This window comes from Sodiomyces alcalophilus (assembly GCF_042370955.1).
Source record: "Sodiomyces alcalophilus JCM 7366 unplaced genomic scaffold ACRALscaffold_6, whole genome shotgun sequence".
Taxonomy (NCBI): Eukaryota; Fungi; Ascomycota; class Sordariomycetes; order Glomerellales; family Plectosphaerellaceae; genus Sodiomyces; species Sodiomyces alcalophilus.
In genome coordinates this window covers 419,154-437,144 of record NW_027263537.1, presented here as the reverse complement: position 1 = coordinate 437,144, position 17,991 = coordinate 419,154, and the positions used below count along the sequence as shown (strand labels likewise).

Sequence of the window (17,991 nt, the reverse complement as noted above, 5' to 3'; positions counted from 1 at the left end):
CAAAACCCTGCCCACACATGACTCTTGTCAAGAATACAGACACCTGTACATTGACCTCCATACTTGGTATGGGAGTTGAACCTGTGAAAAAGAAATTACTTGGACTCCTTGGGCCGAAACGACTCGTTGCAGTAACAAGGAGCTGCGCCTTACGCTTGCTTCATGATTCGGAGATGGATTCGGAAGGACTCGCCCAACACGATTCTACCGACTACTACCCTGCCAAGATGCAGTCGAAAATAGTGCAAGATCAACAGGCAAGTGAACCCCTGTGTTATCATGTGTCCATTGTCATCGCAGTACAACGTACGTTGTAACCCCGCGTTCGGTTGGTAGAACCAAAGACGATTAACAGGCTACCCGGGGAAAAGAACATGAAGCTTGGGAATCAAACCACGTTACATGGTTTGCGGGGAAAACCAGGGGCTACGGGTTACAAAAAGGGTCGCAGCTCTGCTGGCTGGTCCAGACTGTATCGGATGGATTCAGGGGCATATTGAAACCCGAGTCGCACGGCGTGCTGGACTGTTAGTCGCCGAGCCAGAGGAAGGGTTCCGGCTGGGCCCGAGTAATGAAACCCCGTGTCACTCCGCTGAGAAGACCCGAACCACCGCCGGTGCCAAGGTCTCGATTTTCTCTTTCCACCGACGACGCTACGGAGCACGAGCGGCCCCTCCTCCTTTCTTGCATGTGCCTCCGGACCCAGGAGAAGGGATAGCCTAACCCGATTGATCGTCTTGTTCCAAAAATATATTATGGGCTTGTTTGGAACGACCGTAAGTCCTACTACTACGACCGTAACTAGTGGGCCAATGACGTGACGCCCGACCTCTCTATGTATCACACCTAATTTGTATGTACAAGTACATAAAATCACCATAGGTACATAGGTATAGCGTGTTATTTCCCTTATCTTATCAATTATCAACACTTTCCGAGGTACCTAGGTACCTAGGCAACACAGGAAAAGGCACACAGGAAAAGGCACACAGGAAAAGGCATACAGGCAGATAACTCCCCCTTTAGGTAGGCAGACGATTCCCGTGATATTATGATTTAGGTCTTATTATAGCTGAGTTTAGGGGTGAAATGGATATGTTAATAAGGAGGCTACCTACCTGTCACATGACTAAATGGGTTATGTAAATATAGTTGCACTGGTACGGCTACGCAGCGCGGATTTGGGACTCCGAGCTCCTGGGCTATTAGCCATTAGAGCTGGTATGGCTTATGGATGAAACAGGCTACTAGAAGGGGATTCCTATTGGTTGTATTTAGCCGAGGCACAGCCTATATATAGCTCAGCCTCCTATAAGCCTAAGGTGTGGAATTAAGGTAATCTATCGTATCTCTATAGCTCGGTTCGGTTAATCACAGCTTCTTATTATAGTTATAAGCCCGGGTGGTAGTAGTATACTAGTAACTTCCACTAATCGCAAAGACCGTTCCGAGTTATAATTCCTTTATCTCTTTCCTATATTTATTTTATCCCCTATCCACTTCTATTATATATCACCTGCTCCCTTACACCTACACCTCGCTTACTTTTCCGTTTTTAAGCACTATAGCCTATACCCTGGAGATCGACTACGCGGTTAACGCTTCGGATATACCTAAGCTTATATACTCGAATTATTAGATCGACTAGTACTCTATAGTCAGAGGCGCGGCTCGTACGCTAGAAATATAGTATATAATCGATCCGGATAAGCCTAATTAGTCTAACGATATCCTGCCAGAGCTTAATCCTATTTCCGAGCACGAGATCCGCGAGCGTCTTACGACCCGTAGCGGCGAAGTCGTTAAGTAACTATCCGATAATAAGGTTAAAGCAGCTCTGCTTAGGGCACTATAGTCCTCGGATTTAAAGAGAAAGGAATACTAACCCCTTACTAGGAAGCTTGAAACGATCCTGTCTCTAATCCGGAAGACTAGTAATATCGCCGGTTTCGAGATAGCTATCTCTAAAGCTATCTCGGTAACACGGGCAGAGCCGCTTATATCTATGGTCCGCGAGGGTCGCTATACTATTCGCTAGCTGCTTAAAGCTCTTAAGGACGCCTACGCTCCTAGCGAGCTTACTATCCTATTAACTATCCAGAACGACTACCGATCTGTTCTACGCGACGCCTAACACGGAAATACTAAGCCGGAGGCTTAGTACGAAGCTTAGATCCGTTAATTATCGCGCGCTAGAAACCATAGATAGAAGGAGGTGGACGAGATTTTAGTAATCCGCGAGTTTATACTAGCTATATATCGCTTTACGCCCTAATAGTCCTTTACTAAGCTACTCGAATTAGGCGATTATCATAGGAAAAATATCTAGCCAGAGATCCTCGATTATAGCTAGTCCTTTATCGATTTTATCCACGATTCGAAATTAAACGCTTATAGCGGCTTAGTAGTATATACTATGCTCGGCGGCCGTTCCGATTAACTAAAGGATAGCGGATAAGGGGGTTAGCGGTCCTACGAATACCCCTATTAGCGCTTATACCGTTAAAAGCCTATATATTATAACTATTTAAAATACGCGCTTACCGGTAGCTACCCGGACCCGAAGGTCGAGCTAGATAAGGCCCGGTGCGATAAGATCCGAGCAGAATACTAGAAGTCACGCTAGAAGCAGCTCCGTGAAAACTAAGCAAAGTTAGGCTAGACCGCTAGAGCGGATTCGTCGAAAAGCAGTAACTCTCCTACCTATCCAGGTTATATTATCGCGGTCACTTTAGATCCCGATATAATCTACGGAGAGCACTAAGCTACGCAGGTTTTTATTACTATAACGCCTAGCTTATATCCGCTCTTAAAAAGCACCTTACTTAATAACTACGGAGCTACCTATCTAGTAAACTCGCTTAACCTCCTCGAGCCCGGCATATTTATCCTATCTAATAGCGAATATATTAAGGCCGGCACGACTTTCTTTCCGATCTTAGGCTATAGCACCTAAATACTATAAAGGATTTTTAACGGCGCTAAAGGAGCTCCGAAGGTGGATTTAACGCTAAAGAAGGTGGCTATTATTAAAGGGTTTTACACGAATATAGTCTTTAAGGCTCTGCTATAAAGGGTTAGGATTTAGGTTTAAGGGTATAATTACTCCCTACGCTATGGGACTCCTAAAAAGAGCGAGATTTTATTAAAGATAAGCCGTTAATATAACCTTACCTTCCTCGAATATAAGCCCCTTTCTTCGTACTTCTTTTCTTCCTGTTTAGGCCCTAAAAGCTAGGGGGTAATACCGATCCGTATAGACCCTATCTAGCTACTCATGGTAGTAGCTTACCGACCAGGGCCATGCTTTCGTCCCTCTTACGACCCCCTATATCCCTGTATCGATATTAAGAATCTATAGTATCTAAGGGCAGGTTATCTTAGCCTAGAGGCGCTCCGCGCGCTAGTCAGGAACGCCTAAAACGTGCAGATTTCTGGAACTAAGCGGTATAACTATAAGACCTATAGGATAACCTACTAAACTCGGGTTATCTTACGCCGGAAGTTAGAGAATCGCTTACTACGCCCCTTTTAGCGTGTCCTATAGGATATTAGGGACTTTCTAAGCGGCTATAACGGAGATAGGTAGGCCGTCTTCCTTAGGGATAAATATAGCGGTTAGACCTTCGTTATAATATTACTGTCCAGGATAGTAGACGAGGTGTTCCGCGTTCTTTTTAGCTTCGAGAGGTGGGTTAAGAGATAGTTCTAGGTTACGATTTATAAACTACGCTCCGATAACGAGCCTAGCCTGCTATCTTTAGGCAAAAAGTCGTGTTATAGGCACTAAAGCGGAGTGGAGGGTATAGACCTAGAAACGACCCCCCCTTATACTCACGAACCGAATAGCGGTATCGAACGCCTTATTAAGGAGATTACGGATAAAATAAACGCTATACTTAACGGCGCTAGTCTCTTAGTAAAGATATAGCCGGAAGCGTTAAAAGTAGTAGTATACCTATATAATATAAGCCTATCGTAGCGGCTCGAATAGAAATCCCTAGTCGAATTCCTTTATATCTAGTTTAGGTATAAAGCTCCGATTCCGATTAAAGAGTATACTACCGACCTATGCCCGGATTAGAGCGGCGTCTATGCCTACGGGTACCGCGTATATCTATTAATCCGTGATAGGGAGGCAGGTAGAGATAAAAGGAGATTTAAGGTTAGCCCTAGGGCCTATATCGGGTATCTTATAGGCTACGTAGCTTATAATATCTACCGGATTTAGGTTCCGCTACTAGATAAGGTGATTTCTATACGTAATATAAGTTTTAACGAGCAGATCTTTTATAAGTAAGATATAAAAAGCTTGGAGGCGCTGCCTATAAGGGAGACTTCCGAGTAGATCGTGTAAATCGAGGAAGAAGACTTATTAGATAATTACTGGATCTCGTAAATAGACCTTTTTAGTATTTCCGAGTCCTATTCTATAAGCTTAGGGGTAGTAGACACGTATATATAGGTAGCTTTATCCGGAAAATAGAGCGACTTAGCTACTATTAAGAGTAGTATATTATCTTCTGCCGCTTAGTATACACCGACCTAGTTTAGTCTTTAGACCCCTTGACCTTCCCCGGAACTAGCGTAATTCTAGGAAGTCGAAAGCAGCTTATCTATAGCTACGGTGATCGGTTCTAACCTTTCCGAGGTCCTGATCCTATAGGCTCCTGCGGTCCCGGCGCCGTACACGTTAGACCTAGGCCTTTCTCCCGAACCTTATCCGGATAGTCACGACCCGGAACCAGCTCTTAAACCGACTTTAGAGCTAGACTTATAGGTTCACGGGCCTTATCTCCTTAATAAGGCAGTATCTAAGCCGAGTTAGGGACGGGAGGAGAGCCCGACCCCGACCCCTTTAACTAAGTTAATTGCCTTTACGGCACCGAAGCCTATATACACCGCGAAACGGCGGGCGGCGCCTTGGCCGCCGCTAAGCGGTCCTCCGCGTAGAAGTTCTAGAATCGCGTAACTAAGGGCTAAGGGTAAAGCCACGAGGATAAATCTATAGACTTACACGATAGAACCAGATAAGGATCTAGTCCTCGCGGGATAACAGTATTTTTTCACCTTTCTAATACCTAATTAGCTCGGAGAGGAAATTATAGCTAATCCTGTTAGCGTTCTAACGCTTTATTTAGTGTTTTTAGCGGCTACTAAGGGTACATAGGCAGAGACTTCTTCCTCTTTATTAGAGCCTAAAAGCGATAACCCTATATATCACGATAACCTTAAGACTCCGCTAAGGTACTAGAGAGACCTTTACTTATATCCTATAGGCTTATAATTTAAAGAAGCAGCTTATCGGGAAGTGAATAAGCTGCTCGAAAAGAAGACGTGGCGAGAGATCCTATAGAACCAGGCCACTACGAGGCTAATTCCCCTAATATAAGTATTTATATACGTTTTCGATAAGGAGGGTATTTTAGAGCGATATAAATCGCGCCTTATTATTCGAGGAGACCTATAGGTAAGCTCTATAATTAAGGGCACCTATACTACCACGCTCGCTTCTCGGTCTTTCCGCGTAGTAATGGCTTTAGCAGCATAGTTCGATCTAGAAATCAAGTAGTTCGATGTCGTTAACGCTTTTATTAACGCTAAAAGAAGTAAAGACGGCGAGCCTGTTATCTATTAGTTACCGGATAGCTTTAAGAAGCCCGAGACTAGCTTAGAGCTCGATAAAGCCTTATACGGCCTGCGCGATTCTCCTTTTTTATAGTATAAGGACCTTACTGTTATACTCGAATCTATTAGTTTAGTTTATAGTAAGGAAGAACTATGCCTATTCTTTTTAGAAGCTCGTGATGCCTTCGTGGTGTTCTTTATAGACGATATTCTATTCCTTTACTATCGGGACCGCCTATATATAGCTCTTATAGCTATTAAGGGATTAAAAGATAAATACGAGCTCTTTAAGAAAGGGGACGCAGAGTGGTTTCTCGGTATACGTATTATCTAAGACCGACCTAACTAAAAGATCTTCCTATCGTATAAGTTATATATAGAAAAGATCGCAGCTCGCTTTAACTAGGCAGATCGGAATATATATCCTAGTATACTAATCCCTGCTATAGAGCTTATAAAGCAGGAGGACCAGGCTATACTATAGGAGATTAAGGCTTTTTAGGAGAAGGTTAGCTCGTTGCTCTATATAGCAGTAATACTATGGCTAGACGTCGCGTTTTCTGCTTCCTCGCTCTCTAGGTTCCTAACTAACCCGTTAAAAGAGTATTAAGACGCCGTGGAATAAGCCATTTATTACTTATACATGACACGGGACTTGATAATCTAGTACGGCACGGATTTAAGCTGCGTAACGCAGGCTATAGTGATTATAAGCGACGTATCCTTCGCTAATAACCTTAAAACCCGGTGTTCCTTATAAGGCTATCTTATTAGCCTATTTAGCGGTTTAGTGGTTTAGAAAGCCTTAAGATAATCGACTATTATAACTTCTTTAATAGAAGCTAAGCTACTCGCTTTATAGGAAACTACGAAAAAGACTATAAGCTTAAAACGGCTATTTATAGAAATACGGTTTAACCCCGGGACCCCCTAGGAGATAGCCTGTGATAACTACTAGACGATTCGACTTATAGTGGAAGAGCGCGCCCGAATTAAGACTAGGCTTCGTCACGTTAATATTTAAAGCTTATAGATACGTTAAGAGTATAAGAAGGGAGCTTTTTAAATCGTCTACTTACTAACCGCTAAGATACCGGTAGACGGGCTCACGAAGGCCCTTAGTCGTTAAAAGTTTAAGTAATTTAAAGCATATCTTAACCTAGTTAGCGGGCGATAATTAGGAATTTAGAGTAGCGTAGTAACGGATAGGATTTTATCGGCTAAAGCCGGAATAGATAACTAAACCACTCTAATAATACTTAAATAATAATATTATAACCTCCCTTAATAATAATATCATTACCCTTAGGGGCACCCTTAATAATAGCGGCCTTATCGGCCCGCGCCTCCTCTCTATTAGCTTAGTTCTGCTTATTTAGAGTAGAGGGGGTAATACTATAGGAGGCCCCGCTAACCCGGCTTTTATAAGCCTTGTCTACTATACCGAAAATATCCTTAATAGCGGTTATTAAATAGTGTTTAATCCTCTTTTTAGGATTAGTATTAGCGGCCATTACCGCACCGGCTCCTAGAGCGACGGGAGCCTAGTAGGCCGGCTCGAAAATCTTAGGATACTCGGGGCATTTAAGTAAATCCTAGAATAGGCGTAGGGCTAGGCGTAGACGGTTAAGAAGCTATAAAAGTTAGAAGACAGCTTCTTAACTATAGTCTAGGAGCGAACTTATAGTATTATTAATACTAATATTAACCTCTTTAGCCACCTCCTTCTCGGCGATAGCGGCGCGGCGGGCTATAGGGACCACGACTAAGGGGCTATGCTTATCAGCTTCTGCTTAGCTTTATTCGATAAAATAACGCTTATTATAGGTGGCACTTATACCCGCCTAAGAAATACTTCTTATAGCGCTTAGTAATATTATATATAGAGATACACCGAATAAATTTATTATAGCTAGCGATCTAGGCCTTAATATACCCTTCGCAGGGCGTATTAAACTTTTCTCCTATAAAGTCGGGAGGGGGGTTCTTAGCCGAAAATCGCTCCTTAGGAGCGGTTACCGAGCTGCTAGAGCCCTTGGTAGCGATATCGGGGTTAGCGGCGGCGGTAGAGGTGGCGGCGGCGGAGGAGTCGGCGGCGGCGGCGGTATTAGCGGTATCTTTAGCGGCCTTACGGGTATTCTTCTATAGCTCGATTAGTAAGAAGCACTCGACTCTCCTACTAATAATTAACTTACTTTAACGGGCTTAGAGACCCGACCTAACTTAACGGCAGTATTCTTAATAGCCTTTTTGGCCGGGGCATTATTCTTCTTAGGAGCCTATCCCTGTTAGCACTTATATAGCTCTTCTAACCGTTTTCGAGCTCGGCTTATTATAGCGAGAGAATAGAATAAAAAAATAAGAGCTGGGGAAGTGAAAAAATAAAGAAATATCGTTAAAAACCGTTAAAAATTATTAATAAGAAGGTTATTTAACTAAAAGAACTCGATTTCGGCTACCGGGCTACGAAAATTATATATAGCGAGCCGCCTACTAACCTCTAGCTTATATTACTCTTAGGTTACTATTCTAGGCTGCCTGTTTACTTTATTCTAATTATCCCTTTCTATTTCTTTTATATTATTTTTATATCTCTTTTAAACCTGTTTTCCTTTATGGTTTTCTATTAAACGGCTCTTTAAAGCTATTTTAACTATAGTATAATTCCAGCCTAGGTATATTCCGAGTGTTTTTAAATAAATAGCTCGAAATAGGGGGTGTGTTATATAACTAAATAGGTTATATAAATACAGTTATACTGGTACGGCTACGCAGCGCGGATTTAGGACTCCGAGCTCCTAGGCTATTAGCCATTAGAGCTGGTGTGGCTTATGGATGAAACAGGCTACTGGAAGGGGATTCCTATTGGTTATATTTAGCCGAGGCACAGCCTATATATAGCTTAGCCTCCTATAAGCCTGAGGTGTGGAATCAAGGCAATCTATCGTATCTCTACAGCTCGGTTCGGTTGATCACAGCTTCTTGTCACACTACCTACCTTCCTAAGGACGATATGAATTGAATACTTGTTGTATACTACCTGTATATGGCTAGTAGACGAGACAGGAGGTAGTTGTACGAAGTGGAAAGTAGCGACCTAACTCTGTATATACGATACATCATGTCACTATGTAGACCCACCAGGATCTATAAGTTACGGTCGAAGTAGTAGGACTTACGGTCGTTCCAGTCAAGCCCTATATTATACAAACACTCCAAGCGAGACGATCGCATGGTGCACCTCGTCCTTATGCACCTCGTCCTTACCTCGGCAGACGGGGGTGGAACTAGGGGCTAAGGACATAGTACCGTGGCTTCGGCGCTGGGATCATCAACTGGGAGCGAGGTTATTATGGCAGTTCGTGCCTTGTCAACTGAACGCAATACTTGTACATGGGTGACAACCAGATTCCGTTGCCAGGATGATGGTGTCAGGATGACTAGAAAGCTGTTTCAGAGGTCTGTGTTCTGCCATGGACAGGTTACACCGACATGTACCGTGTACGTCTTGATTGTGCGGATATATGCGGTGCCTCTACGGTCTAGTATCTACGGATAACTTGACGTGCCCTTCTCCTGCATCATTGAAGCGATGGTGTTGATGCGGAGAGGTGAGTGATGGTACTACTAAGGGAACCAAGGCCTTGGTTCGGCCAACTGAACGATAGAGCTATGAAGGTTCCAGAAACCCCAGAATTGCCCCAGATCCAGCCCTCTCTCCCATGGGGAATGGCACGGGACCGGTCACCGGTGACTGAGCTTCATTAGTCCCTCCCCAAATCTCCCATTGTCCACCTCTGAGCAGGGACCATCCGAGCTCTCCTGCTAGTATTACGTTTACGAAGTAGGTTAGGTGGCGATGGTAGTTGGTGTGGGCCACGTTAGGCATGATGTCCTCGGGACCGTCTCTCAGCAGACAATGCAATTTTGAAATGATATGATTAGTTTTACGAATAGTGTCGTACAATGCGAGGTTCCACCGCGGACACGTCTCGGTCAATTTGGCAGTATCACCAAATGAGTATGGGGGCTCCGCAGAGGTGCGGAGCGGCCTAGCGTCTCGAGTACGACCGAGTATTGGCCCATTGGGCCCGATCTTGCATAATGGGAATCGAGGTGCCGCCGAGCTGCGGCATGACGGGCGGCTAGACAAGTAGGGCATAGTTCCGTATGTGGACTACGTTGTAGTGTACACTACTGAGTGTACTGTACTTTATTATCGTCACCAGCCGCTCTGTCTGCCGGAAGGGGCATTAATATCATGTCGTACGGTAGTGAGCTGCGGAAAGCTCCGAAACACACACGACTTGGATTTAGATTGTTCGCTCTACACTCGCTGCACTGGAGTACAAAGCATCAAGTGTAGATACAAATAACGCCACGACTTCCGTTTGAAATCACAGCAAAAAACATTATACAGTCCGAGTCCATTTTACACAGCTACACATAATATCGGCGTAACAGGAAACATATTCGAATTATTAAGACTTTTAAAGTTGACGGATTAGAGTGATGAAGTTGCGAAGTATGAGGACGCGCTGGTAAGGTCAAGTTACTCGTTACAACGTACACTACGGTAGTTGCTGAGACCCAGTGTATTCGTAGCTAAACTAATCGGAGAATAGAGGGAGACGGTCCGAGCGTCCTTTCAAATCCTTTCGATGCCGGAGTCGATCCTTTGTTCACCGATGCTAATGATGGTGATAATTTCATTCTGTGTTTTGTCAAGAAAAGTTTTGTCCAGTGGCCAGAGAGGAATGTATCGTGGTAAGAGAGACAATGAACCATCCGTCTCAGACACACGTGGAAAGAAGGTCTCGGATAGAGTATGGGGTGGTGAAGAAAACGGCCTGGATGCCATGCGACGACCAAGACCCTTACCATGGCATTTGAACCCACTTTGGAATGACTCGGGTATAGCCGCGCCGCTGACGAAAACATCATGAATCGATTAAAGGGCGCTATATGGCTCGATGCGACAATGCGGCGTGCTGTATGTTGGCGAGAACGAGGCAAGTGTCTATCCAAGGGTCATCTAGTGTGGAAAGGACAGAAACAGAATTGAACCGAAGATGGCATCGAGACGACACTTTATCTTCTGGAAGGGAGATAAAACTCGGTCATTATCGGACAATAAAGACAGATTATTAGCGAGTCTTACACATGCCTATGCGACGAAAGCAGCGATGGGCATGTGATGAGAGTCTTCTGCTGAGCCAACCCGATCAAGTTAGCGATGACGGTCAAGACAAAGTAGGTAGTCTCAAGTTAGTTGGACATGAACCACTGTCTTGGGACGATGAGCAAAACAGAAAGATCAGCCGGGATTCGTCGTTTGCTGAATACAACGTATGTACAATACCGCGACGTGATGCCGTACGAAGAAACGAAAAGAGAAAATGGGTATAGGTACTTGGTATTAGGCCATCGGTCATCTCGGCCTTACTCCAAATCTTCTAGTGCCTAGTGGGACCACGCCTTTTTTCGGTCGAAATGGCCCGCTCGCATCAGCCACTGAGATTGCCGGGAAAGGCGATCCATGCAACGCCAGGCCACTCCCGCATTCTAATGAGACCGAGTAAACGCCTTACAACGTAATTAGGTACACACATTGTACCTTTTTTTTTTCTCTCTTTGTCTCCCTGCAGCCCTTTTCAGTCTCCTCCTTTTTCTGTGACCAGGCCTACCGAATAGGTGGGATGGAAACAAGAAATAATAGGAAGAAAAAAAACCAAAAAAAAAAAAAACACCCATTCCACGATGTAACGCTGATTCGGCGACATGTGCCACATTGCCACGCGACGGCGAGACAACGGCGAATTTTCTGGGTGTTGGTTGCTTCGTCTTTATTTCGGCTCCCGTTTCGGCCTTGGCAGCTACTGGAATGGGCCCTAGCCACCACGGCCGTCTCGCTTCTTCTCGCTTCGCTTCTTATTTCTCAGACTGGACTCTGTTACCCTGCAACATACAACGTACATTGCATAGAAGTTCGGCGTGATGTTCGTTCGGCGAGTCTCGGTCGCTTCCTCTCCATTGTAACACGGGGACATCCGGCCTTTTCCACGGCCTAGCCTGGAAGGTGTCCGGAGCCCCGGATTTCGACAGCGAGAATCCCCGCCATGAGGCTCACAAGTGGTGATGGTTTTTTGCAATGTGTGGAGTTGACAGTGAGTTGACATGTCAACAAACTTGGCTGACTCGATTAATGGCTTGGCACGCCATGGCATAGTCCCTTGAGCTGTGCCGAGGGAGAATGAGGTCACAATCGGAAGTGTTTACAGAGAGCACGCGACATCTCCAGTTGTTTGGCTTCAAAGACGATATCGCGGAAGAGAGAAGAGAGAGAAAGGGCAGCGAGAAAGGAGGACCTTCACTCGATTACTGGTCATGTCCCCGTGTTACTTACCTTGCCATTCTGCAATAATGTCGTGAGATTATGGGAATCACGGCACGCCACGACGTGTATGTATGCGAAATCCTACGATGTACGAAGTATGAGTATCTAGGTACTTCGTAATCCCATGGGGAAGGAATAAGGCGATGGGGATGGATGGGGTAGGTACCTCTCAATACGAGGGGATTAGCGCTGGTACGAAGTACCCCAGCTTTGGTGATGAGATAGGATAGGTGATTACATACAACGTACAACTTACAAGCTCGGTCCCTCAAAGATTCACTCTCATGTGAGCAATGTACGGATAGGCTCGAAAAGCCAAGTTCGCCGGTGGGCCCCTTCCCTTCTCTTGGCGACGCACCCTGGCCCTTTGTGGAGAAAACCCCGGCTTCTCGCGCCAAGCAGATTGGGGAAGACAAGAGGGCCCTGTTAAACTTATCGGCCCGTTTCTTCTGCTCCGTTTCGTGGTAGGACATTGAAGCTACCCCAACGGACTCCATCCCAACCCGCATCGCTTCCTCCATTGGGAAGTGGAAAGGGAAAAACGGGGGTCAGGAGGGAGGGCGGGAACGTTCAGGCCGGGGTAGTGTACAGTTGTGGCCCTGCTAGGTTGCTGTACGTTGTAAGTACCGAGAAGGAAGCTCGGTAGACGTGAGAGGCGCCGTGTGTGTGGTGAGGCGTGAGGCGCGAGGGCGTGAAAACACGAAGAGCCCATGGCTGTATGTAATTACGTTGTAGGTAATAAATTACATGACCCCTGGTCGATAAAAGGGCCGTTGCACCATTTGTGCCTTCCTGCATATCACGATCGTCGCTTTAGCATTTAATATCCCCGTCCCCGTCTCTTTCTGTTTCCCCTTTTCCTTTTCTCTTTTCTTCTTCGTCCTTCGTCCTTGTCAACACCTTGTCCGTCTTGAGTCTCACTCTTAACTCGACGACCTCGAACTAACGAAGGATCCTTTTTCTCTTCCTTTTCCTTTTCACCTCCCCGACCAATCCAACCCCCCTCTTCTTCTGTGAAACGACGCAGTCACCATGTCTTCAACAGAGAAGGAAACGACCGCCGCGGTCGAGGGCCCCGATCGCACCATCGCCCTCCAGGCCACCCAGGATGTTGAGCGCATCGAGGCGCCCGTCACCTGGAAGGCCTACCTCATGTGCGCCTTCGCCGCCTTTGGCGGTATCTTCTTCGGCTATGACTCGGGCTACATCAACGGAGTACTCGGTTCTCAGATCTTCATCAAGGCCGTCGAAGGTGCCGACGCCACCGAAATGACCGACTCGAACCAGTCGCTCATCGTTTCCATGCTTTCGCTCGGCACTTTCATCGGTGCCATCATCGCCGGCGATGTCGCCGACTGGATCGGCCGCAAGTGGACCGTCATCATGGGCTGCGTCATCTACATGGTCGGTGTGGTGATTCAGATGATCACCCAGGGCAGCGCTTCCCTAGGCCTCATCACCGCTGGTCGTGCCGTCGCCGGTCTCGGTGTTGGTTTCGAGTCGGCCATTGTCATTCTGTACATGTCTGAGATTGTACGTCGTTGTTGGCCTCTCTTCCTCTCCCATCATGCATGCGGTTGAACTGACCGACTGACTGTTTTCCTTCTCCATATAGTGCCCCCGCAAGGTCCGTGGTGCCCTGGTTGCTGGCTACCAATTCTGCATCACCATCGGTCTGCTGCTGGCCTCCGTCGTCGTCTACGGCACAAAGGACAGGACCGACACCGGCGCCTACCGTATTCCCATCGCCATTCAGTTCCCCTGGGCCCTCATCCTCGGCGGTGGCCTCCTCTTCCTCCCCGACTCGCCTCGTTACTTCGTCAAGAAGGGTCGGGTTGCCAAGGCCGCCGAGGCCCTCTCCCGCGTTCGTGGCCAGCCCAAGGATTCCGAGTACATTCAGGCCGAGCTTGCCGAGATTGTCGCCAACGAGGAGTATGAGCGTGCGCTCGTGCCCTCCACCACCTGGCTCGGTAGCTGGCTGAACTGCTTCCGTGGCAGCCTCTGGAAGTCCAACTCCAACCTCCGCAAGACCATCCTGGGTACTTCCATGCAGATGATGCAGCAATGGTGAGTAGTTGCAAGCTCATCCCTCCCCAAAAGCAACCCATTCTCTCTCTCGGTTCGCAGACTGACTTTGAAAACCTTTCAGGACTGGTGTCAACTTCATCTTCTACTACTCGACCCCTTTCCTCCAGTCGACCGGCGCCATTGAGGACGAATTCCTTACATCCCTCATCTTCACACTGGTCAACGTCCTGTCCACTCCCCTCTCGTTCTGGACTGTCGAGCGCTTCGGCCGCCGTACCATCCTCATTATTGGTGCCTTCGGCATGTTGGTGTGCCAGTTCATCGTTGCCATTGTCGGTGTCACCGTCGGCTTCAACCACACCCACCCGGACCCCGCGTCCCCTGGTGACCGCCTCGCCAACAACATTTCGGCCGTCAACGCCCAGATCGCCTTTATCGCCATCTTCATCTTCTTCTTCGCCTCCACCTGGGGTCCCGGCGCGTGGATCGTCATCGGCGAGATCTTCCCGCTTCCCATCCGTTCGCGTGGCGTCGCTCTCTCCACCGCGTCCAACTGGCTCTGGAACACCATCATCGCCGTCATCACCCCTTACATGGTCGGCACAAATCGCGGCGACATGAAATCGTCCGTCTTCTTCGTTTGGGGTGGCCTGTGCACGTGCGCCTTTGTCTATACCTATTTCCTCGTCCCGGAAACCAAGGGTCTCTCGCTCGAGCAGGTCGACAGGATGATGGAGGAGACCACTCCTCGCACGTCGGCCAAGTGGAAGCCTCACACCACCTACGGGGCTGAGAGGGCGCCCGACGGTGTTCTGGAGAAGACGGTGGAGAACGTCGGGGACTCTGCCGCCTAAGCACAGGCAAGATGTTGGGGATTTGTTTATCGGATGAAGACGAGCCCTATTCGTGGGGAAGGGAATGACTTGAAATATGGGAGGCTGGAGCCACGTTGTGACGATGGAAACGTACGAAGGCCGTGGGTGGTCTTCCCTTGGGTTACGACGATTGTTTTATACCCAACTTTTGTGCTGGCTTGGGTGTTTTTTTCATGAAGCGGTTGATACCTGGTATGTGTTGGGTATGGACATTCCATAATAGTTTATATAAAGATTAATAAAGGAGCCATTGCCCCTGTCTGTCAAGATATCGACGACTTGTGAAATTCTTTGGCGGTTGTCGAACACATGGGTCCAAAGGAGCCTCGGTCCAAAGACGCGAGGATGTGATAGGTAGGTCACATGACCGACCTGCCTTGATCCAAGATGAGTATTACAAATACCGCCCAACTCCCAAGGAGAAACCCCGCAGTTTACCCGAAAACCGTGGCGTCCGAGAGTCGAACAGACACTGGTTTCCGTCGGGACTTCTTTTCTTGGTGTTTCCTCCTATTTTCTGGCACCCCCACGGCCATCTCTTTTCGACGACACAGTTGTCATCTCGACACGGCCGCAAAATACAGATACCGTATCACAGTACAGAGTACGGATTATGCCAAGTTCTTGGGTTGCGTCTGGAATATACGACGGATCAGACCAATACATCGTTCCCCTCACGACTCATTCCTCAGCGAGTGAACTCTCAATGAGTTGGCCTGCGTCTCAAGCATCGCCCATCAGACTCACTAGAACTAGTGTGCCTAGGCATTCGAAGGGTATCGTTCTGTTAAGCGGCGACGATGCCGACAGACTATCCGTACTTTGTACACAACAAAGCCATTTCGACCCCCCTTATTTCCATTCTCTCCGTGTCCATTTAAGATGTCTTTGAAATTTTTTATTGGCTGTCCTCAACGCCGAAGTCTCTCGAACAATTAATTAACACGACGTGAAGAAGCAGGGACATGGCGGACAATACTGGCGAATCACGATGATGTTCTCGGCCCCCTTCCACCCCAGATCTCGGGACGAGCCTCCGCGCCCTAACCGGCATTGATCAGCCAGGACTCCCCTAGCAAGCCGCGTGTAAAAAGATTGCAAATGTCGTAAATGCCGGCCTCTTCAGTGACGCACACTTTTCAAGGAAGCGAGTCCAACACATGGAAAACGGGGTAGAGCAGCTTCTGTTACCCTTCTTCGTGCCATGGACTCGTTACCGCAGCGGTGAGATGTCCTGAACTCTCAGCTCAAGGAGCCAAGGACTGTGCGGGGGCACAAGATTCAAGATGGAGCGCTCTGTGAACGAACCTGGGTCTGGAGGGGAACCCCGCGATATGACGAAAACGTCATGTGTTTTCGCACTGGGTGACTGACCTTTCCTCCCCCCAAAGTGGTCCATTTACTACCCCAGATTCCACCCAAGGTCAAGTCGACGTTGATCGACGGCACGGCTTTCCGCCTTGCATACCTATGCCGTGACGAATTAGAACTACGGACGAGTATGGATAGGGGACGATGATGCCCAACATGCAGAAGAAGGGCCGAGAATAACCATCAGTTGATCTCCCTTTATCGGACATTCTCGCCGAAAAACAAGGAGTCCCGATGCTGGGCATGACGACGACGGAAAGGGGGCCACTTGGGGTGGGGGATGGAGGGAAGAAGTAGCATGTCAGAGACAGTCGAGACGTGGGTGTCCGTCCAATGTGAAGTATATATATATCTCCTGTTGCCTCCCCTCTAAGCAGAAGCTTCCCTGTCTCACGATGATCGATCTGCTTCCCTTGCCTCATCATCAACTGTAAGACGATCACGACGGTGGTAAATAGACGACCATCTCAGACGCACGACCCAACCTCCAGCCCAAAGCCTCCCACCCGCCACAATGAAGTCCGCTCTCACCCTCCTGGCCTCGGCCAGCCTGGCCCTTGGCCACGCCACCTTCCAACAGCTCTGGGTTAACGGCGTCGACCACGGCACGACCTGCGCTCGTCTTCCTCGCAGCAACAGCCCTGTCGAGAACGTCTCGTCGGCTGACCTGACCTGCAATGTCGGTGGCAGGACCGCTGGCCATATGGGCATCTGCGAGGTCCCAGGTATGCCATCCCCCGTGCCCGTCTCTTCCCAGCCCTCTCTTGACTTGTTTTGTTGACTAACATGGTGTTCCCCCCCTAGCCGGTTCGACCGTGACCGTGGAGATGCACGAGCAGCCCAACGATCGCGACTGCAACCGCCCGGCCATCGGCGGCAACCACTTCGGCCCCGTCCTCGTGTACATGTCGGCCGTGAACGACGCCACGACCGCCGACGGCTCCAGCCCGTGGTTCAAGGTTGGCGAGTTTGGCTACTCGCCCCAGCAGCAGCTCTGGGGTACCGACGTGCTTAACGAGAACTGCGGCCACTTTGACTTTGTCGTCCCCGCCGGCCTGCCGTCCGGCGACTACCTCGTCCGCGCCGAGGCCATCGCCCTGCACGTGGCTGGCCAGCCTGGTGGTGCTCAGTTCTACATGACATGCTACGTGGGTTTTCCCTTTCTTTCTCCTTATACGTCTATCTCTGTTGCATCCTTATCTTTGATGCCCTCGCTTGAATTCCCACCCACTTTTATATTGGGATCCCTTGACGTTCTCTTCGCTGCTCGACTTGAAGAAAATACCACGGTGCTAACGATAATTCTTTTCCAGCAAATCTCTGTCACCAACGGCGGCAGCGCGTCCATTCCCTCCGGCGTCTCCATCCCCGGCGCCTACAGCGCCAACGACCCCGGTATCCTCATCAACATCTGGATGGACGATATCGACAACTACGTCATTCCCGGGCCCCCCGTCGTCACTGTCTAAGGAATTCCACTTGGCCTTTCACGACTCAAATGGGCTTGGCTGGTTTCACACTCGACCGATTGACTCAGCAGCCGAAATTGTACATAGCCTCCCCGTAAATAACATGATGCATTATGCATGGATAACTTTAACGAAACCATATTCGATGCCATACGAATTGCTCCAGTGGAAAGTTGAGTGATGTGTTGTGCCACTCTTGTCCCTTGGTCAAGTCCAGCGTTCA

At 48.1% G+C, this 17,991-nt stretch overlaps 3 protein-coding genes across 3 annotated transcripts; 2 read left to right on the top strand and 1 right to left on the bottom strand.

The window, feature by feature from the left end:
- Positions 1–8,580: 8,580 nt before the first annotated feature.
- ACRALDRAFT_209466 (uncharacterized protein) lies at positions 8,581–11,063 on the bottom strand (the record flags this gene model as incomplete). The annotated part of the gene is made up of 20 exons (XM_071022676.1): positions 8,581–8,609; positions 8,688–8,755; positions 8,841–8,895; positions 8,931–9,002; positions 9,034–9,089; positions 9,121–9,135; positions 9,194–9,252; positions 9,292–9,345; positions 9,377–9,536; positions 9,594–9,805; positions 9,841–9,917; positions 9,971–10,012; positions 10,130–10,166; positions 10,199–10,211; positions 10,262–10,420; positions 10,476–10,556; positions 10,609–10,743; positions 10,790–10,890; positions 10,927–10,966; positions 11,017–11,063. The coding sequence occupies 20 exons, from the start codon at positions 11,061–11,063 to the stop codon at positions 8,581–8,583; spliced, it is 1,512 nt and encodes a 503-aa protein (XP_070873027.1).
- Positions 11,064–12,854: 1,791 nt separating this feature from the next.
- On the top strand, positions 12,855–15,227 carry ACRALDRAFT_1041757 (uncharacterized protein). Its single transcript, XM_071015231.1, has 3 exons — positions 12,855–13,558; positions 13,641–14,092; positions 14,175–15,227. Exons 1-3 carry the CDS (start codon positions 13,058–13,060, stop codon positions 14,905–14,907), a joined length of 1,686 nt encoding a protein of 561 aa, XP_070873026.1. The 5' UTR covers positions 12,855–13,057; the 3' UTR covers positions 14,908–15,227.
- Positions 15,228–16,646: 1,419 nt separating this feature from the next.
- ACRALDRAFT_1075923 (glycoside hydrolase family 61 protein) lies at positions 16,647–17,929 on the top strand. The gene is made up of 3 exons (XM_071018447.1): positions 16,647–17,024; positions 17,104–17,447; positions 17,613–17,929. The coding sequence occupies exons 1-3, from the start codon at positions 16,814–16,816 to the stop codon at positions 17,766–17,768; spliced, it is 711 nt and encodes a 236-aa protein (XP_070873025.1). The 5' UTR covers positions 16,647–16,813; the 3' UTR covers positions 17,769–17,929.
- The last annotated feature ends 62 nt before the right edge of the window (positions 17,930–17,991 follow it).